Below are 21,368 nucleotides of genomic sequence, written 5' to 3' on the forward strand. Positions count from 1 at the left end.
TATTTATTTGCAAGAGAGAGAGAGAACACAAGCGGAGGGAGGGGCAGAGGGAGAGGGAGAGAGATCCTCAAGCAGACTCCCCGCTGAGTGTGGAGTGCAGAGCCCTGTGTAGGGCTTGAGCCCACCACCCTGAGATCAAGACCTGAGCTGAAATCAAGAGTCAGATACTTAACCAACTGAGCCACCCAGGTGCCCCCTGAGGCTGAGTTTTCTTAACTCTAAAGTGGGGCTAATATCTGTCTTCCATAGTTGTTGTGAGGACAGGGTGTGGCACACAAGAGGCATTCAAAAATGGTAGCTATACACACACACACACACACACACACACACACACACACACACACACACACACACACCCCTTCTTGGCTGAGCCACCCTGTTGTAACAAGTCATGCTAAGCTGCCTTGTTAATTCACATGGCTTTCCATACCAAACCAAAGTGTTACTTCCTGTGGCTCCAGTCTACATTTCACAAACGGAACTTAAGGACAGCAAAAACATTTATTTGAAAAAATTACTATGTATTGAAAATATACATTAGAAATTATTACATACTTCCATAGCATTCCCCTCCCCCACCACAAAAGTAGAAATATCCGCTTGCTATGCTAATGCCATAGGTAAAGTCAAACAAAAAGGAAAACACCATCAGCCCCCTTTCCTCATACATTAGAGTCGGGGGAAAGAGGCCAACGCCTGTCTACCAATCAGTAGGAATTTAACAAGTCCCAGTCTTCCACGGCAAGACACACGTACGTCTGCTTTGCAGACTGTGAAGAGTTGCTCTGTTCCTTCTCTGGCTCCTCAAAAGCTCTCTTCTTGCTCTTCTTTGACTCCTGGCTTGAGACAGCTTCGCGCTTTAACAATGGCCCATGGCAGTCTGGGGCCTTCTCTTTATAGAACTGGAGTTTCTCAGAAGAGTTCACGTGGGGGTCTGCCAGGGGACACTTCACAGGGGCTTCTGTTCGAGCCCGCTTGCCATCTGCAAGAGTGACAGAAGGGAGGGGCAATGAGTTGACCACGGGGCTGTGCGAATGCCTGCGCGAGTCCAGAAAGATGATCCGAGGAAGACGACAAAGGCCCAAACAGGGAGAAGCTTGGGTTCATTCTATCCCCTTCTGAGTGCCCTGTCGACTAACAGTGGCATATGCCCCAGCATAGGCTGAAGGCATGTACTCACGTGGGAGGGTGGCAGATTTGGATCCAAATCCCAGATCTACCATTTCCTGGATAAGTGGCCTTGGGCAAGTAACTTCTCTGGGATTCTGTTTTCTCATCTTTATAAGGATATAAAACTGATTTCATAAGCATGATGTGACTCAGCACAATGTCTGGCACACAGTAAAACCTTAGAAAACGTTACCTATTATTATTCAAAATCTGGACTTCGTCTTCTAAACAAGGGCCACATCTGGGGCACAACGCTAGCAGATGATACCACTTTACCCTATGGGTTTGGTATGCCATGTACTCTTATTTTGCTACTTTTATTTTTCCTCTACTTTGATTTTATTGCTTGACTCCTTTAAAAAATTATGGTAAAATATACATAAATTTACCACTTGATTTAATCATTTTTAAGTGTATAGCTCTGTGGCACTGTGTACATTCACACTGTTGTGCAAACATCACCACCATCTTTCTCCAGAACTTTCACTTCGTGCAAAATGGAATCACTGTACCTGTTAAATGGTAACTCCCTTTCCCCTCCCCCCAGTCCCTGACACCCACCACTCTATTTTGTGTCTCTATAAACTTGACTATTTTAGGAACTTCTTATAAGAAGAATCGCAAAACATGTTTCTTTTTGACTGGCTTATTTCACTTAGCATAATTTTTTCAAATTTCATCTATGTTACAACACTATGTCAAAATTTCCTTCTCTCTCTCTTTTTAAGATTTTATTTATTTATTTGACAGAGAGAGAGCAAGAGGACAAGCAGGAGGAGCGGCAGGCAGAGGGTGAGGGAGAAGCAGGCTCCCCGCTGAGCAGACAGCCCAACTTGGGGCTCGATCCCAGAACCCTGGGATCATGACCGGAGTCGAAGGCAGAGGCTCAACCACCTGAGCCACCCGGGCGCCCCAAAATTTTCTTCCTGCATATTCCATTGTATGGAAATACATGTTGTTCATCCATCCATATTTTTTTCTTTTTTTCAAGATTTTATTTTTATTTAATCTCTACATCCAACACGGGACTTGAACTCACAACCCCAAGATCAAGAGTGGGCGCGCTCCACGGATGAGCCAGCCGAGCGTCACTATCCATCCATTCATCTTTTGATGGATTCCTGAGATGCTTCTATCCTTTGGCTAGACTTAATTCCTTTTTTAATGTTCTGTACTCTATCTACTTTTGTGCTACTGCAAATCTTTTCTGGAACAAGATGGGATATACATACACACACACACTTAACTATGTTCCTGGTGACGGTGCTCAAAGCGAAGTGTGAACTTACACTGTAGCATGCTGGGAGAATACAAGTCATGAGGACCTATTTAAATCAATACTATCATAATTACTTTTCCCACGGGGTGAAAATGGCCTCACTGCTCTAAGGGTGCAAATAACCTAACAGCAAAAATTGCAAAGACAAGGGAATTTCTCACAGAAGTGCTGAGCTGCTGTTCGAGGCTCCCCGGTTTCTCGTGGCTTCACAGCTTCTGAAGTCACACGTTCCCACTGCAGAACAATCTAAAATGTATTTGGAAAGATTTGAATCTGAACAAAATCTCAAGCTTTTAACCTCAAGCTTTCCTTGTTCCCCCCCAGCTCCCTTTCCATAAACACAAATCTTTGTGGTACTCTTCCTTCAGATGACAGGTGGTGGTAAGAGTAACTAAGTCAAGCCTGGATTTTCTGTTTCAGCGCAGGAGTTGATCAGAATACAAACACGTTGGATATATGCATTTGCGTGACTCGGGAAAACTCTATAAAGCGGATTCCCTGTTTTCATCTCTATTGCAAGTTGGAAAAAAGTGTATATCCTTACATTAAATAATAAAATGTAAAACCTTAGTCATAATACTTTTCACACTTCATCTTAGACTCACTTTCATGCCTGAAAATATGGCAAATATTATTCAAACTCTTGTATGTGTATAAAATGCCCACATTTCCATGTTTTCGTGACATTTCATGATCAGTTTCCATTTCCCAAAACTGTTACAAAAGTATTTCTATTGTAAGCTACTACAAATTCTTTTGGAAATTTGGCTGAGTATAAACTATACATGAGTAAAGACAGTGATTATTTCACAAGAACTTTTAACTTAATATTTCTCATTACAGTGTGCAACACAATGACCATGGAGAACACTTCAGGACACAGGGACAGGACGATGCAGAATACAAAAACAGTTCCAGGCTTAGCGCCACCACCTACTAGCCAGGGTATCCTTGCAAGTGATTTCATTTTTTAGGCTCAATATTTTCATCTGTAAAATAGCAGTAATAATAGTACACAGCTCACCCCCCACCGGCCTGCTGTGAGGACTAAATGAGGGGTTTAGCAGTGTCTGGCACACAGAGAGCACCCAGTAAATACTAGGTGTCATCCCTTGTATGGTACTTCCCTGACTTGGGGAACGGGTCAGCTCTAAGAGAATGCCAGCATAAACCAAACCTGGTGACTCAGTGAGCAATACGGAAAACAGTTCTTCCACTAACAGAAATAAGAATGTCAATAGGAAGAGCTGCTTGGGGAGAGGGAAGGGGAAAATAAGCTTGGTTCTGGACACACTGAATCTGGGGTGCCAGTAGAGATTGATGGACAGTATTTAGGAATGGGTCTGATGTGTCAGAGAGGGCAAAATCTTCCCTGCGGGGACAGTTAAGGCTCTTAGAACAGTTAGGATCACCAGGAGAGTAAGAGAAGACAGAGGAGGAGAGGAAGAAGTGAGGAATCAGCAGGAGCTGGAGGGAGAAGTGAGAGGGGCGTAAGGAGAAAGGCCAGGAGAGGAAAGCGTAAGGCAGGCGTGTTCATACCAGCAGTGCAGAAAGGCCCAGGACGGTGGACAATGAGATCACACACCACCTTCAAGAAAACACCCACCGAAGAGCCGTGGAGGCCAGACCTAGATTACAAGGGATTAACAGCTGCGTGGGCAGTGGGGAGGTGGGCAAGATCCTAGAAACCACTTCGCAGCTGCACTGGGGGGATGAAGAACATGTCAGAAAAAGAGTTAATCATGTTTATACACAGAAAGCAAGCAGCCAACAAAGCGTGAGACTGAAGACTGAAGGTGGGGCAGCAGAGGGAAATCACTTTGAACGAAATAACCCGGAGAAAGCTGGAGATCTCAGAGACTAACCGAAAAACAAACCCTCAAGTGCTCATCCCTGGAATCACGTGGCACACCCGACCCCCTGGACAGGAGGGAAGCAGGACATGGCTGAAGAAATGGGAGACACTCTGAGACAGAGATAGGGAAGTGAGGGGACTCCTTTTAGCTGGCCTCATTTTCCTGTGTCTCCCGCAGAGAGCGGGGCAGGAGACTGGAGTCAGCCTGAAACATTTCAACAGGGGATCAGCAAGCGATGGCGCAAATGCCGCTGCCACGCTCTAGGGGTGCGCGCAGGGTGTGTGGTATGAAGCTGCGTGGATGAAGGAGCCCTGTCAACTTAAAGGCACACCTCGGAGCTTGGCTCTATTACACTTAGCAGATACTGCGTTTTTTACGAATGGAAGGTTTGTGGCGACCCTGTGTGAAGTGAGTCTGTCGGCACCATTTTTTTAATAGCAGGTGCTCACTGCATGTCTCTGTGTCACATTTTGGAAATGCTCATAACGTTTCAAATTTTTTCATTATCATTACATGTCTTATGGTCATTAGTGATAGCTCACTGAAAGCTCAGGTGATGGCTAACATTTTTTAGCAATGAAATACTTTTAATTAGCGTGAGTACATTTTTTTTTAGACATAATGCTATTATACACTTAACAGACTATAGTATATGCAAAAATTTTATATGCACTGGGAAACCAAAAAATTCATTTGACTTGCTTTATTGCAATTTTTGTATTTTTAAAAAAGATTTATTTATTTATTTGAGAGAGAAAGGGGGGGCATGGTGGGGAGGGGCAGAGGAAGACAGAGAATCTTAAGCACTGACTCCCTGCTGAGCATGGAGCCTAATGTGGGGCTCAATCCCAGGACCCTGAGATCATGACCTGAGCCGAAATCAAGAGTCTGTCACTTGACCGACTGAGCCACCCAGGCGCCCTGCAATATTTGTTTTATTTACAATATCCGCTACATTGAGGTGGTCTGGAACCAGACCCACAATGTCTCCATGGTACACCTGTACTTTCAGGCCAGGTGCTAGGTATTTTACTTCATCCTTACTAAGCTCTGTAAGAGAGATCCTGGCTTCTGCATTTTATAGATGAAGAAACAGCAGCTCAAAGTTGCCTTAAGTCATAGAGCTATCGGATTGTCCAGCCAGGATCCCAAACCCGTGTCTCCTTAACCGCACAGCCTATGCTCATTCCACCATGTCACGTGTTACCAAACTTCATCAGCCTTTGTATGACCATCCCACACCTGCCCCCAGTCCACTGCGTATCCGCAGGATTCATCCAATGCTACAGCTGTTACCATGATTTCAGCACGCATTTACGTGCACAAACATGAAAGTGCCCCTGAAATACCGACTTACAGGGAGCTGGCGCTGCAGTTATGCACTTGGACAGGTCCACCGTCATACACTGCAGTGGGGCCAAGGAGGAACCCAGAACAAAACAGTTTGGTGAGTCTTCTAGAAACATCAAAGTGTCTGAAGAAGAAAGGCACCAGCCACAGGCAAGCTGCCACCTACTGGTCCCCTACTACTTGGTTACCTTCTGACTTCATACTTAGGTCTATACTTTACTAAGTTGAGGAAGACTACCAAGAAGACAAGGGAGAATCAAAGGAAAGTCGTCCAAGAAGCTGAAAATGGGAGGGTTTGCTCAGTGAGAAGACAAAAAAAGACATTTCCTCACTGAAGCTCTAAGAGGTAAGAAATTTGTCCAAACTAAGGGGAAGAGTCAGATTTGAACCCTTATCAGCGTGACTTATTCTCTTTCCAGCATCCACACGCTGCTAAGAGAATGTGTCCTTCTGCGGTTGTACGTATTGCTTTTTTGCATAGCGAGCCAGAATTCGCTTATTTTCTGAGTCTTTATAAGACGGCATTTTTTCCTAGGGTGAATAAGAATGAGGCCCGATCTAGAGATCAGAGCATGAGATCTAAGGACTGGCATCTGACACCTTGCTTTAAGTAGCTGGGTCAGGTATGGGCCCTCAGTGTCTTCGATATGACGTGAAGATGGTAATTCAGCCAGACTACCCAGAAGATTAATGTTTGTTCCAAGTGTTGACTAAGGCAGCTGGTGACTTAAAATGAAAAGCCATATGCACTGTGAAAAAGAAAAATCTGCAGTACCTGGTCAGCCCAGCCCTCTGTCTTACAGTTACTGTGATCAAATTCCTTCAAAGGCACTTTGGAGTGGACAAGGCCTATGTGGGTCTGGAGCTTGTGTTTGACGGCTTTAATGTCCTGCGAGGGAAAGAACAAGAATGCACACACATCTGGTCAGTTCTTGCTTGCTTTCAGTCGGAAATAAACACTATCACAAATACCACAAATACAAATACCACAGTCCTTTCTGAACACCAATTAGCAGGAGCAAAAAATATCTAATCGTGAGTCTGGAGGAATAAGAGAAGGGAACAAATGTCTTACCTTGAGCCCTGTCCCAGAAATATCTAAGCAGTTTAGTTTTCTAAAAGAGAAGAGGTATCCAATTCCCGCGTCTGTGATCTCAGGGTTACCTAGATGTCAAAAACACAGGCTGTATAACAGTGTACACTAGAGCTACCGCTGAGCGCCAACAGTAAGCTCAGAAAAAAGGCCAATGATAAAATACAAAGTATTGAGCGAGCAAACTTTTCAGTGAAAACTAATATGAGAATCTTATCTTCATCCTGCCTGTACTTTGGAACAGCCACACTAGATGACCCTTAAGATCCTTTATATAAAGCTCTAACTTTCTAGGAGGTGGGGATTAGCAGAAAAATAAACAAGCCAGGAAGTTATCCCAAAGGGTTTAATTTGGAGCCTTATGAAAACGGCACACATAAACATGTCTTAAAATGGTTTATCGGACTTTGCCCATGGCTATTTCACCTCCAAAGTAAAAATACTTTTAAGAGATTTTCAAAGGTATTTAGACACAGAGACTATTACTACTCTTACTAACTTGCACTGTTCTCAGAAATCTTTCATACATAATTACCTTCCCAAATCAGACAGTACTACATTTAGCGTTGAGTCCTCAAAGCGATGAGTACGATGCCTGGCACATTCAAGATGCTCAAAAAATATTTGCTGAATAAATACACTTTCCTGGGAGGGAGGCTGGACAGTCACTACTGTCTTCATTTTACAGAAGTCAAGACTCAGAGAGGTTAACTAACTTGCTCAAGGGTACACAGCTGTTAAAAAAAAAAAAAAGCAGAGCAAGGAGTATCCTCTGACCTTCAACCCCTGTTCCTTTCATTCTTTGACGGCATACCACCCTGTCACCTACTGAATAGATGCTCAGTTCAATCGTAAATGATCTCTATCAACTTTCTACCACTGAAGTCAACATCGGGTTAATCCTGATTTAAGTTATCACAACTGTGACTTCACCCAGATTTTCATCAAGTATTGACTGAAAGACCCAACTGACAGACACTATGGATAGCAACTCAAAGGAGGTTAAAAGGGAGCCAAGTGTCCTTTATACATGCCATGACTGTGATGAGAGGCTGCCCTGTCTGCACACAGTGAGTGGCCCAGGTGAATGTGGCAAGGCTCTTCCTACCCTAAAGAGATGGCAGCCGACCAGGAAAGGTATGTGGTCAGGTGTCAAGAACCTCCCGCTCTGCCACTAACTGGCTGTGGGTCCTAGGAAAGTCACCACCCTTAATCTCATCACCTCTAAAATGACGGGGAAAAACTAGGTGATTTCTAATGCCAGTCTTCCAACATTAAGAACTATAATTTCTAATGAAACTTACAAGATAAGTCTAATAATGTTAGATTTTCAAGGCCTCTTTTCATCACTCGAACTGGTGCTGTCATTTTCCGCACACCGGCATCAGATAAACAATTATCCTTCAGGTGGAGCTGAGTTACACTAGGGAAACAAAGTCCATAAGTACATCACATAGAGTTTGAGAAAGCCTACATACAAGAACAGGCTTTCATAAATTTCATCTAAGAACACACAATATCTTCACCAGCCTGTTATTTCACACCCAGGGCATTTAACAGAGTTATAAACCTTTTGGTGCTATTTACTAACTGAGGGCTAACTTAGGGATCGAAGTGTCATGTAGTACTAATCTCAGATGGCAGAGGGCACTGAGAGTATATGGTCAAACGAGGTAAACAGGGACTTCATTAAAGGGATAGATATACCTTGCTTAACACAAAAGCTGCATTCATGACAAATCCTATGCGAAAACCAAAAACACTCTAAGTATGTCAGGAAAGTCTACTAAAGAACTCTTGTGAAAATTCTTCTTGCAAAGCAATCCTCTAATTTTAACTAGCTTTATAAATCTAGATTTTCAGATTGGTTTTTAGGTACACCCATAACCCAGTCCATCCAGCTAACTTGAAATTAGTGTATTACTTTGCTCCACTGTCCCACACACAAGACATCTGAAACTTTACTAAACCTCACACAAAAATACCTTTGTATGGGGGCAGTGTGTAGGTGTCGCTGTCTGAGGCAGGCCCCAGGAAGCTGGTTAGACTTGAGTTTGTCATGCTGTTATGCTTCTGGCTGTTTATGAAACCACAAAGGAATCCGTCTGGCCTCCTGTCTGCTGGCCAGACTGAGCAACTGGAGATCAGTTGGACTATTTGTGAATGGTACTGGGCGATTTCTTTAAATTATGGTTCTTGAAGAGAATTAGGCGGTTTTTAATAGTTTACTTATTAAATAATTTATAGTTCTTTGATAGTTAAAATAGAAAAGAATGATTATAGACAACTGTATAAGTATCTCTTGTTAGAATAAACTAGGACTGCACAAACTAAGGGCAAAATCATTTTCACCCCAGATAGTTTCATGTATTACATGTTGAAATCAAGGTTATTTAGAAGATGAACCAACTGACTGACTTTCCTACAAACTGTTCAGTCTATATTGCTTGTGCCCAGTAAAGGAGATTGAAAATGTTTTAGGAAAGAAAAAAAAATTAGCAAATAAACACAGGATTGGAAAGTAATCCGCATTCTTCAAAGTGAGCCCACTGGATCATCCTTTAAAAAGAACCACACACAAAACAATTCATCTGGTGGCAGGTGAATACCTAGACAGTGCCTCGTTGGTGAGATGTTCTAGAAGTTCATGCTCATCTCCGAGCTTGCAGCAGGAGAGATCCAAGCAGGTCAGCTCCCGGAAAGACTTAATTTCCTCAAGTTTTTCTGAAATCACCAGATATCTGTGGAGCATGGAGAGCAATCAATAGCTTTTCTTTTCCTTCTTTTAAAACATTACCATTTGTGGCTTTGGGATATAGTCGACATTCCATCAGGACAAAGAACAATGTAATAAGCAGACTTTACCAATTTCTATGTAGGCACAGGTTGAATTTTTTAATTAGTGAATGCCTTGAGTCTTTTTAGATGATGGTGGAGGAATAACTTTCAAATAAGAATATACACTCAAAGGCAAGACACAAAAGAAAACATCTGCTTTGTCAGAAGACAGACCTTGGTGTTGGGACCTTATGGGAGAATTTCCAAACTTTAGGATTCTCAAAAACTTAATCATTCGTTCTTTTGAAGTCGCTTTTTTTTTTTTTTTAAGATTCTATTTATTTATTTTGAGAGTGAGCAAGAAAGAGAGAGAGAGAGCGCACAGGAAGAGGGGCAGAAGGAGAGGGAGAGGGAGAAGCAGACTTCCCACTGAGCAGGGCGCCTCTGGGATCAGGACCTGAGTTAAAGGCGGATGCGTAACTGACTGAGCCACCCGGGTGCCCCTTGAAGTTGCCTTTTATCTTATGCTCAGTATCTACTGGTTTGAAAACTGGAACAGTGCCTGGAACTCTGGGCTCTAATCTCTACACATCCCCCAGAATATATCAAGCGATACGTGGCAGACCACGTTTTGTCATTTCTATTCAAACACGTGTTTCAGTAGCTGCCCACTCCACTGCGCCTGGTAACTTTACTCTCAAAGTACGTGCAGTATGACAGACTACAAGGACTCCGTCTCATCTAGATGGTTAAGACAAACGTGTGAGCACAAACAGTTTAATTACTCTGGAGCACCTTGCCAAACTGTCATCAGGAAGCATCAGGGAGGCTCTGGAAAGGAAAAGGAGATCAAAAGGGCATTCCGCAGCCCAAGCTGGGGCCTCCACCCTGCCTTCTAGTTGTTCATCTATTTCAGATGATGTCAGTGAGAAAAAAATGAAAAGGGATTAGGTGTGACAGGAAATAGAGAGGAGAGGATCCTAAGAGAACAGGAAAACTGACTTGTGGAAAGAGCATGCGTTTCTCATCCACTTTCCTCATAGGTGTCCAGAAGTTTCCATAGCAAAACGGTACGCTAGGATCTGTGGAGTTACACTTAAAAGTGTTCACTTCTTTCTTCTGTCAACAGAGCATAATTACCAAAAACAAGATGGAATAAGGTGAGGACAAGAGGAAAGTCAGATCTCTTTTCTCCCTACCTCCAATCAAAATAAGATGTACTGAAGCTGATCACTGGCCTGACTGCTAGGTACAGATGGCCTGGGGCACTGACACCCTCTCTAAGCTGCCTGGTGACAGAGCTCAGCTGGGTACACAATTGAGCCTTATTTACTCAGACGTAGTTTAATTGCACTGTAAATAAAGCTGCTGTTTTCCATCTTCCAATCACAGAGTTGAAGTGGGTTAATGGGGATTTGGGGGATTACTGGCAATCAGAGAAAGGAAAACACACATCCTTTGATCAATTAACCAAAAGATTTTTAGTAATTCTGAAACAAGTGTTAGCTGCGAAGGACATAACAATGTATAATGTGATTAACAAACATTACAAAAATCAAGGCTGAGAAACCAACATGCAAAGCCACAGACACTACTAGATGCTTATCCAGGACATGATCAAAGCTCTAGGGTCTTGCTCAACACTGGTCTTCCAATTTGTCCCTTAACGAGTTCAGAATAGTGTAATGGAGAAGTAATAGAACACAGACATATTTTAGTGTCAGATATACCTAAGTTTGGATTGTAACAATCCTAATTACTTGTACGACCGTAAAAAGTTACTTAACTTTCAATTTCTCCAGCTGCAAATGGGGCAAATGATTACTTCTTTTAAGGATTACTAAGAAAACGATAAACGATATTCCAAAAGTACATGGCATCTTATAGAACCTCATTTCATGGTAGTTATTATAATCACTTCATTACACAGGGTGGAATGTGAGGCCTCCCAGTACCACTAGTCGGATTAAAAATCACTGGGCTTTCAGCACAGGAAGGAAATAGTTTTTATAGGGTTGGAAATCAGTTGCAAAGACACCGCTTCTCCTTCTGACAAGCAGCTTTGCGACCTACCCTACTAACACAGTAAGTGCCTGAACCTCCCCAATTATCTTATTTTCAATAATTTTCTCAATCTCTTTCCCTTTGACCTGAACCCTTTGTGCTGGTAAAACCTTTGCTGCTACAGCATCAGCCCTGGATTATAAATGCAAACCCAATCTCCTGTCCTCTTCCTATTTTCCTCTGGGGATTCAAGAGGAGAAGGGAAGTTTGGGATCACAGTTGAAAATCTTTCTTTTTTTTTTTTAAGATTTTATTTTTAAGTCATCTCTACACCCAACGTGAGGCTCGAATTCATGACCCCAAGATCAAGAGTCCCAGGCTCTTCCGACTGAGCCAGCCCGGTGCCCCCACAAGTGAAAATCTTGATCTTGGATCTGAACAAGACAGCGAAGTTTAGAATTGTTGCAATAAACTATGAGCCAAAAGATCACATTAAAGACGTTTCTTCTATTTTTCTGATTATAAAATACACATTCATTGTAGAACAAATTAAGAAAATGTGAAAAATTATAAAGACAATTAAAACAAATTGCAATCCCACTATCTAGATTATATTTTGAAAAACTTTTTTCTTTCTATATATGCAATACACATAAAAATTCCTGATTAAAAAAAATTGGATCATATAGTATATGCAATTTTAACCCTTTTAAATGTGTCATATATGAACATTTCACACCATTTCAAATGACCTTTCAATATTATCTTAATAGCTATACACTATTTCTCCATATGAATGTACCATAATTGGCTTAACTCATTTCCTATTGTTGGATATTCAGCTTTCAGGTTTTCGCTATTACAAAGTGTTATAATGAACACCCTTATACGAAAGTATTTGTTCCCGTGTCTGAGTATTACATTAAAAATTAGGATAAATTCCCAATAGATGGAATTAATGGGTCAATCAGATGGTATGGATATTTTTAAGGCTCTTGATGCATGGGGCTAAGCTGCTTTCCAGAAATGCTACTAATTTATGTGCTTCTCAAACGTGAATGAAAGTGCTATTCTCATCCAAACTGACCACTGGAGTGGTATACAGACATCACAAATGAATAAAAAGCATTTTCAATATCATGAGAAATACTTAAGCTAGAATGGTAGATGGCGGAAAAACAGAATACAAGTTGTACATAGAGGATATTCCCAAATGTATAAAGGTATATATTTGAAAATGATTATCATGAATAGTGGGATTATGAATTTCTTAAAATTACAGCTTTATATATTTCCCAAATATGTACTGCCTTTATAATTTTAAAACAAGATATCTATCATAATTCTACTTTTCATTGTTCTATTTTTTCTACAATGAACGTAAATAACATGAAACAAAACATGAAGAAATAAAATGTATTTTAAATATATGTGCTACAATGAAATATTGCTTGGCTTTTTCATTTAGGCAAGGTAATTCTTTTTTCTACTGGCAGCAGCTCCAGGCTTAGCCACGACTAACCACAGCATAGAGACAGAGCTTCTAGAAGGTACCTGCTCAGTTCCTAAGTCCACGGCTATGCTTGTCTGCATGCGTTCACGCCTTGTCTTTTTAAAGTACAACATTTGGATTGAGGTGAAACCATTAATTCTATGAGCCAATAAAATAAAGATTGCTTCTTTTTGTTTTTTAAAGCCTTTTTTTTTTTTTTTTTTTGAGAAAGAGAGCATGAGTGGGGGGAGGGACAGAGGAAGAGGGAGCAGCAGACTCCCCACTGAGCGTGGAGCCTGATGGACAGGCTGACACCAGGACCTCGAGATCATGACCTGAGCCAAAGGCAGACATTTAACTAACTGAGCCACCCAGGTGCCCCTCTTTTTTGTTTTTTAAAGCATATGAATTTAGCTTATGCTTTCTGGTATGACTTTCTCCTCTTCCATGCTACTTTTTTAGCCTTGTTTTAATGGTCATATTGATGGTGCATCTTAATAGTAAGCTATGTTTCACATTTTCTAATAAAAAAAGTTCACATGATGGCATACTACACAGTTATTCTTAAAATCTACAGGTATTGACGGCAAATGATTTTCAAAATATATAAAGAAAGCAAGGTGCATAACAGTGTTAAGCAGTTTGCTACCACTTGTATAACAAAGGGGGGAGCTATAGATGCACATATATGTACAAGATGTCTCTGGAATGACATTAAAGAAATTGCGAACAGTAGCTGCCTCTGAAGAAATAAATGGGAGGGAGGCTATATTTCATTTTACACCTTTTTGTGCTTGAATTATTTTCCATGGCAGTTTCTATTTTTAAAATTTTCCACAATTTTTAGAAGTTTTTTTTTTTTTTTTTTTTAAAGTAGGCTCCATGCCCGGAGTAGAGCCCAACACGGAGCTTGAACTCACAACCCTGAGATTAAGACCTGGGCTGAGACCAAGAGTTGGATGCTTAACCTACTAAGCCACCCAGGTGCCCCTAAAGTTTTGTTTTGTTTTTTTTATTAGTAGATGCTTTAAAAGTCATTTTACGTGATGGCGGAATAAAAACTTTTATTTTTTTACATGGAGCCCACAGCGGGGCTTTAACTCATGACCCCAAAATCAAGACCTGAGCTGAGGACAAGAGTCCAGGATGCTCAACCAACTAAACCGCCCAGGTGCCCCTAAAACCTTTAAATAAGTCAATCAAAGTATATGAGCAAAGGCAAGTCACAAGAGAAAACATTTGCTCTGCTAGAAAACAGACCTTGGTGTTGGGACCTGTCAAAATGAATCGTGGGGAAGCCTCACTAAAATGGGAGTCGTGAGGTTTCAGCAGGGGGAGCTCTCACGCCCTAGACCCAACAGGAAGAGCCCGACTTGACCTTACATGGACTTGACTTTTCACATGCATACTACTCTACCATTCCCAAAGGAAGAATCGCTTTCCTCATCTCTCCTGGCAATAGCTTCATTAATAAAAAACCACGACACTTCAAACTCCTAGTTTACTCCAATGGACTTTTACTTTGTAACAAACGTCCCTCTTTTCTCCTTAAAAAAGTAATGCCTCTCCTTTGTTCCCCCAGACTTGCCTGTGGTTTTGCCATAGCTTGACTGTCCCAGATACCAATTCTCTTTTATTCCTGAATAAACCCATCTTCTGCCGGTAATAAAATAACTGGCAGTTTCTATTTTTAAAGTGAACAGACCTTATTTGAAAATTTCCAAAGTTTAGGATACCTGAAATTTTAATCACTCTTTAAAAGTTGCTTTTTTATCTAATGCTCGATATCTAGAGGTCTGATCATTGGAACAGGGCAACTCTGGTTACTAATCTTCACACCTCCAAGAGCACACCAAGAGATATTCGGCAGATCATATCTTGTCATTTCTATTTTCTCATACTAGAAAAGTTGGTAGAAGAGTATTTTTTTTACTGAATGGAGGAGTGGTGGCAATCAAGCAGTGGCGAAATGATTTCAAAATAAAGCTGTGTTTTCTGGTGGGGGGGTAAGTAGGGAGAAAGACAGTGATTTTTCTCAAAATGGCCCACCACTTTGGGAGTTTTAAATTGAAGTGCTATTTGATGGGGGAAGCTCCCAAGCCCACTAAGCCCCAGAACTAGACAGAATGAATACACCCAATAAAATACTCAATATCCTAATCAGAATACCCACCTGTTTCGCAAACACAGGGAGCAAAGTACTAGACTTCCATAGGCTTCTGTGAATTTCTGTAAAGCCCTTAGCCCCGCACCTGGCTCAGTGAATTTCTGTCTGGCTTCTGCAGCAGAGAACAGCTTTTCGGCAATCTGCTCAGGAAAGCCAATAAGGGAATCAATGTGATCAACATTGTCGGAGATAAAGCCCAGGACGAGGCTGAAGAGAGATTTGGCAGAGTACCGAAGATTCCCCTCCCGGGTATATGTGAAGATGAAATGATCAGTCTTCTCTTTCTGTGCAGTATCATCTTCCCTATTCATACAAAGCTCCACAGAGAAGCCTTTGGGAAACAGTCTGAAAGGCCTTGGCTTCTGCAGGCTACTCCTGACACCATCCAAGGCCAGATTGACCATGTGCAGCTGACCATTTTCTCGTACATAGATGGGTCCTGGGTCCAGGTGGTTTTCTGAGTTGAGGTAGTAAGACATTGCCTTGGTTGCAACTGTAAAAGCAAGGCACAAAGGAAGCAGATCCAATGAACACGCCATTTGTAACACGTAACCTCATCTTGCTGTGCCCAGAGCTTTACGAGCCTACCAGGAAGGCCCTTTGCTTGGTTCGGGGAAACGAAGCTCCCAGCCGCCTGTGAACTCAGACACTGCGGACTGCCTCTACTACCTGTATCTGAAATGCTGTCTTCTACTTTCCCCCTTTTCTTTGTATTTGGTGCACTCCTACTCACCTTTCAAAAGCCAGCTCAAATTTCATTTCTAAAATTCACCCTGGGGAAGTTACAGAAGTACACAGAGTCATCTACAGGGAAAATCATGGCAGCACAGTTGATAACCGCAAAACAACTGGAAACAACCTAAATGTCCAACAACAGGGGTGTTATCAAATAAATCATGATACATCCCTACCATGGAATGTTATGCAGCCATTAAAACCATAAAATTTTTATTGATTTCAAGTTACAAACAGTACATATAGAATTTACTGTTTGTTTTTAAAAACATTAACTACGCACAGAATGAAGACCAGAAACTAGTAACCTCCTCGCTACCTTTGCACCTTCCACGTCTTTGTTGGCTCAGTATTCTGCTGCTGATTTACTTCTGGGCCTGTGTTCCACTGCCTTGAGCCCCTTGAGGAGAGGGACCATGTTTAATTCATCCAGACTCCCTAACATAGTGCTCTGGCATATAACAGACCCTGAGTGGGTATTTGTGGAACTAAAGTTTACTCGTTTGCTAAGCCTTGCATAGACCACCAGCAACAAGGTTTTCTGGATCTACAAAGAAAGACCTCTATCAAAAGAGCTGGGGGAAAAAAAAAGCTATTCTACCCCTTGGAAACATCATATTTCTTAAGGCTCTATTAGGACACTTTTTAAGTAACTGAAAACACCAAAAACAGTGGGCATTTATGCAATCCTATGGGTGACATTTTGTGCTCAAGCATTAATTGGAATAAATATTTGTTTTCCTGAGAAACTGAAATCTCAAAAGTACATGAGAAATTCCTATGTTAAATGGAAGTATTTAATTATCATTTCCACAACAATGTAAAGAGAGGTGAGAGCTAAAATTCTATATATGTCAAACAGCTGCCACTATCTTTAAACACTCTGACTTCTAGAGTGAACTAACCCAGCTTCTTCTGCATCAATGCAGGGCTGCGATACAGCTCTGATGCCACGTAGAAGTGTCAGCAAACAATCAAGTCAGTGATCAAAAATGCTGAGTCTCTGGAGATCAAACAGTGATCCTGTTTGTGGGCAGCAGTACGATCCCTGTTTCTCCCGAGGATAATTATGTGTGTAAAAGCACATCAGAAAGAAGGGCCCTGCCTAGTCTGACAGCCTCACCCTTTCCTGCTCAGCTTCTTATGCCCTACTCTTCGGCCATGACGTATCAGGTAAGTGGGCTGTGCTCTCTTGTCCCACTGGTCTTTGCCTATTCTGCTCCCTTTGGCTGGAACGTCCTTCTCTGCTTTTCTGACGTAGCTAATCTATATTCATCATTAAAACTCAGTTCAACCACCATTCCTCTCCTGGGAAATCTTCACTAACCCCTGCACCAGTGCATGCCTGTCTGGTTTTCCCAGAGCACCAGTGTCTCCTCTATATATAGCACTTAGCACTGTGTCCTATGGTCACTTGCTAATGTTCCCAGAGCTGTGAGCTCTTTGAAGGTAAGGCACTTATTTGACTTGATTCATCTCTTTTTCCTAGGCCCAACACAGTGCCTAGGACTGAGTAAGCCCTCAACAGATACGGGCTGAATTGAATGAGGAAGGGTGAGACCTCAAAGGGACAGACTTAGTGCTCTGAGCTGCAGGGCCTACTGATACTGTTGCTAGGAGCCAGCTCCTCTTCTAGGCAACAGCTGCAGGCTCCTCCCCCACTTGCCAGACCCTTCTGCAGGTGGTAGAAGCAAAGCAAATGATGGGAGGATACTGCTACTGGTACTACCAGGCGGAAAAAAAAAACCTAAAACCCAGACAAAAAACTCCTGTCATGGTGGCAGCTCTTATAACCCATACTCTTGCCAGTATTCAGTGACTGCTGCTAAGGAGATGCCTCACTTATTCTAAGCTCTTCTTCCAACAGAGGTAAGCATTTGGCCCCTTCTACCTCGCAGACTTTAATCTCAATGAGGAGATAAAGCAGATCCCCACAGTCTTTATCCCTGGATTTGGACATTCAGAGCCCTACTCTACCTGTGGATGAGAAATTAGTCACCAGGCATGGCCCTAAAAAGGAATAACTTGATTGTAATAATAGAAAGCCAGATTCTATGAAGAGTACATATGATAATGGGTCAGCACACTCTAAGCTCCCTGACAATGAAACAGGGTCTGTCCATCTGTATTACTCCTAACCCTCACCCCAGTAGTGTGTTCCGCAATAGTGTGTTCCACAGACTTTGTCCATCAAATGGACAAATAGATAAATGACCACTTGAGGTAAAATCAGAAAAGTCTGATTCCATCCAGCAGAGGGCATAAGCAGCCTGGGACCAGAGTAAGGACGCTAACCCAGGCTGCCCCAAATCCTGGCAGCTTCTCTTTGCATGGATCACTTTCAAAAAAGGCACAGTTCTGGCTATTTTTTACTTCTAAATTACTCACCAAATGCTAGTTGTCTTTCTAAATGGTGAAAAAAAAAAATCCAGTATTTCCTGAAGAGTAAAATCCACATTCTCTGTCCAGAAGCCCCAAGGCTCCTCTGCTCTTCAATGAAGGTACTTGAGGAACTAATAACCTTGGTTCAGGAAATCCTGGTAACTTTTGATTTCTACTACTAAATTTGTACATTTTGCATTCTCTCAATAAAAAGCTTCCTGAGAGTTTGTGAAGTACTATAAAATAAGCTAAGAATTAAATCAGTGTTTAAACCTTTCAAAGTTAAAAACCATAAAGGCAGGGGCGCCTGGGTGGCGCAGTCGTTAAGCGTCTGCCTTCGTTCGGCTCAGGGTGTGATCCAGGTGTTCTGGGATCGAGCCCCACATTAGGCTCCTCCGCTGGGAGCCTGCTTCTTCCTCTCCCACTCCCCCTGCTTGTGTTCCCTCTCTCGCTGGCTGTCTCTCTCTGTCAAATAAATAAATAAAATCTTAAAAAAAAAAAAAAAAGAACCATAAAGGCAAGAGAATTCCACATACAGCTTCTTGACGCGGCTTTGCTTCCGCCTGGCTGTTGTACGGCGGTCTATTCTAAATGGGCCCTCAGGCGACAGGGCCTGTTCTACACCACAGCAAAACCCCCCTACAAACTGAAAAATTAAAATAATTAGTATCTGCAAGAATGTCCAGTTTAGATCTGCATTAACTATATTTTATATTAGATCAACAGAGTCACAGGGCATTCTGCTGGTCTCCCAGCCTGTCTCCAGAGAGGCGGTTTTGTAAACCATACAACCCCACAGAAAATTATTACATGGTGCACGTTCTAGCATTCAGCCACCACAAATGAGCCGAAGTTGCCACAAAGCATATCATTTCATCTTACTACATTAAGAACTCAGTTCTCTATAGCCTCTCTGAATAAGAGGCAAAATAAAATAATTGATAACGAAACATAACAACTTTTTAGATCTTGAAGCCAGTTTACCAAGCAAGAAGCAGGACCATCCCAATCAACTGGACTGGAGGGAGGGAACAGAGACAGAGTCCACAGGATGAAAACTGTGAGCCAAGTCTATATGGCTCTCTAATTTGAAGGAAGAAAAAAAAAAAGCACCTAACTTTAGTAGGCAAAGTAACAAATCCCTTAAAATAAATCATAGTAATGACGGTGATGATGACAATGATACCGGCTGTGATAGCTACCATTTATTAAGCACCTGCCAGTTGCCAAGCATTGTGTTTGGTACTCAATTAAGTGATCTCACATAACCCTCAACAATCCTATGAGGTCAGATTGCCATTTAACAGGTAAAGAGGCTCAGAGAAGTAAAGTAACTTAAGGAACAGAGCTAGTAAGTGGCAGAGCCAGAATTCCATCTCAAGGCTGTATTACTCCAAAGCTTAAGCTCTTTCCACTGCATGATGCTGTCTCTCAAGAATAAAAATATGACATCAGCCTTAAAGATTAAAAAAAGATGTTAAAAATTAATCTCACCCACCTGTTTGATCCCTCTGGTATTCACTGGCTTAAGTTGGGGGTAGGAGATAAAAAAAACCAGTGGACATCTGAGGAAAGAACTGGTGGGAACAGAGCCAGGACAGAGCTACACCGAGGCCTCCCTTCCTCCCTCTGCCAGGGCAGAAATTACCCACATCCACACTCCAGGAAAACATCTGTCAAGCCATGGCCTTCATCCCAAGGCTTCAGACACCTTTGGTTTATTTGAAAATGCCGTATTCTTGAGAAAATTTCTACACAAAAACTTAAGAGAAACTAGTTCCAAGCCACCAATAACCAATTAATGATCTTACCATGGGTGTTCTGCGTCACCACCACTATTCAATGTTGCACTCCTCTCATTATTTTTTCCCTAGAGAGTGCCTTTCCTACCTGCCTTCTCACCCATACCCTTTCTTTCCCCAAAGCTCCAGAGGGCCACACCATACCCAGCCCCCGACTTCCCTCCAGGAGCATGCCAATTCTCCTACATCCTGACACTCCTACACTTCTTCTACCTGCCAACTCTATAATTTTTAACATAAAACCCAATCTCTACACCCCAAATCCTAACTCCCCTCCCTTCACCCAGTCCCAGCATCCCTGGCCCCACCTCTCACACCTCAGGCCCTTCCAATGCTACCAAGGCCCTTCTGAAATGAGGTTCCTGGTCCCCAACACCCAATCCCACCTCCACCTGCTTCTCCTTCCTTCCCTCACTAGTTCCACCCCCATCGGTTCCACCCCCAGGCACTCTTCCTCTGTCCTTCACCAAGTATTTTTCCCTTCCTCCCAGTCTCTGGGATTCCCTCTCCTAGGACTCCAATCTTCCCATCCCTTTTCTTGTCTTCTGTCTATAACCTTCAAAATCCGCTTCCTTCACGCCTCACGATGCCCAACTTCACAACCCACAGCCCCAACTTTTCTTCCCTACCCCCAAGACCCCACCCCTTCTATTCCAATCCTGGATCCTTTCCTTCTTACACTTCTCAAATCCCACTCCGTTTTCCCCTTCCCCAGTACTGCAATTCTCCATCCCTTCCTCAATTCCCACGCATGCCCCTCCCCGAGCCCGCCCAAACTAACCCTGCTCCCGTCTCCCACCTTACCCCCAATTACTCTACGCGGCACCCCGACCCCACCCTTAAACCCATCTCCTACACCCCTATATCCTCATCCTCACATCTCTCACCCAAACCACACCCCAACCCCGTTCCTCCAGGTCTACCCCTCCCCCACCCAGCCCCTCCCTCACACCCCGCCCCCGCCCCCACTAGCAGCCCCGGGCTGCGTGAGCGGCCCAGCCCGCGGCCGCCACCTACCTGTGCCCCTGCCCGGGGCTGCGAGCGGCAGCTTCTCGGTGGCGGCTCCCTCCTCCCGCGGAGCGGCTGATGGGGGAAGCGGCTCGGCGCCGCGGGCACAAAGCTAGGGAGGGTGGGACCGAGAGAGGTTGGGAGGAGGGAGGGGGCTGGGGGCGACCTGGTGCCTTGGGACCGCGGGGCTGGCAAGGGGCGGGGAGGGGGGGGCGGGGGAAAGGCTGGGCCGGGGAGATGCGCGTGCGCGGG

General features: G+C 43.0%; 1 protein-coding gene across 1 annotated transcript; it reads right to left on the reverse strand.

The window, feature by feature from the left end:
• Positions 1 to 482: 482 nt before the first annotated feature.
• On the reverse strand, positions 483 to 21,318 carry LRRC42 (leucine rich repeat containing 42). The gene is made up of 8 exons (XM_026498041.4): positions 21,126 to 21,318; positions 15,196 to 15,682; positions 9,358 to 9,489; positions 8,053 to 8,171; positions 6,731 to 6,819; positions 6,431 to 6,544; positions 2,611 to 2,695; positions 483 to 982 (listed from the first exon to the last, which is right to left on the reverse strand). Exons 2-8 carry the CDS (start codon positions 15,666 to 15,668, stop codon positions 708 to 710), a joined length of 1,287 nt encoding a protein of 428 aa, XP_026353826.2. The 5' UTR covers positions 15,669 to 15,682; positions 21,126 to 21,318; the 3' UTR covers positions 483 to 707.
• Positions 21,319 to 21,368: the final 50 nt, after the last annotated feature.

The sequence above is a fragment of the Ursus arctos genome, unplaced genomic scaffold (genome assembly GCF_023065955.2).
Source record: "Ursus arctos isolate Adak ecotype North America unplaced genomic scaffold, UrsArc2.0 scaffold_12, whole genome shotgun sequence".
NCBI lineage: Eukaryota > Metazoa > Chordata > Mammalia > Carnivora > Ursidae > Ursus > Ursus arctos.

Excerpts from the sequence above, each read along its gene's own strand:
- LRRC42 (XM_026498041.4), bottom strand. The coding sequence starts at position 15,668 with ATGTCTTACTACCTCAACTCAGAAAACCACCTGGACCCAGGACCCATC. Across the intron at positions 8,172-9,357 it reads ACCAACGAGGCACTGTCTAG|TGTAACTCAGCTCCACCTGA; the intron begins GTATTCACCTGC and ends TTGTTTCCCTAG. Across the intron at positions 983-2,610 it reads AACAGCAGCTCAGCACTTCT|ATGGCAAGCGGGCTCGAACA; the intron begins GTGAGAAATTCC and ends TCACTCTTGCAG.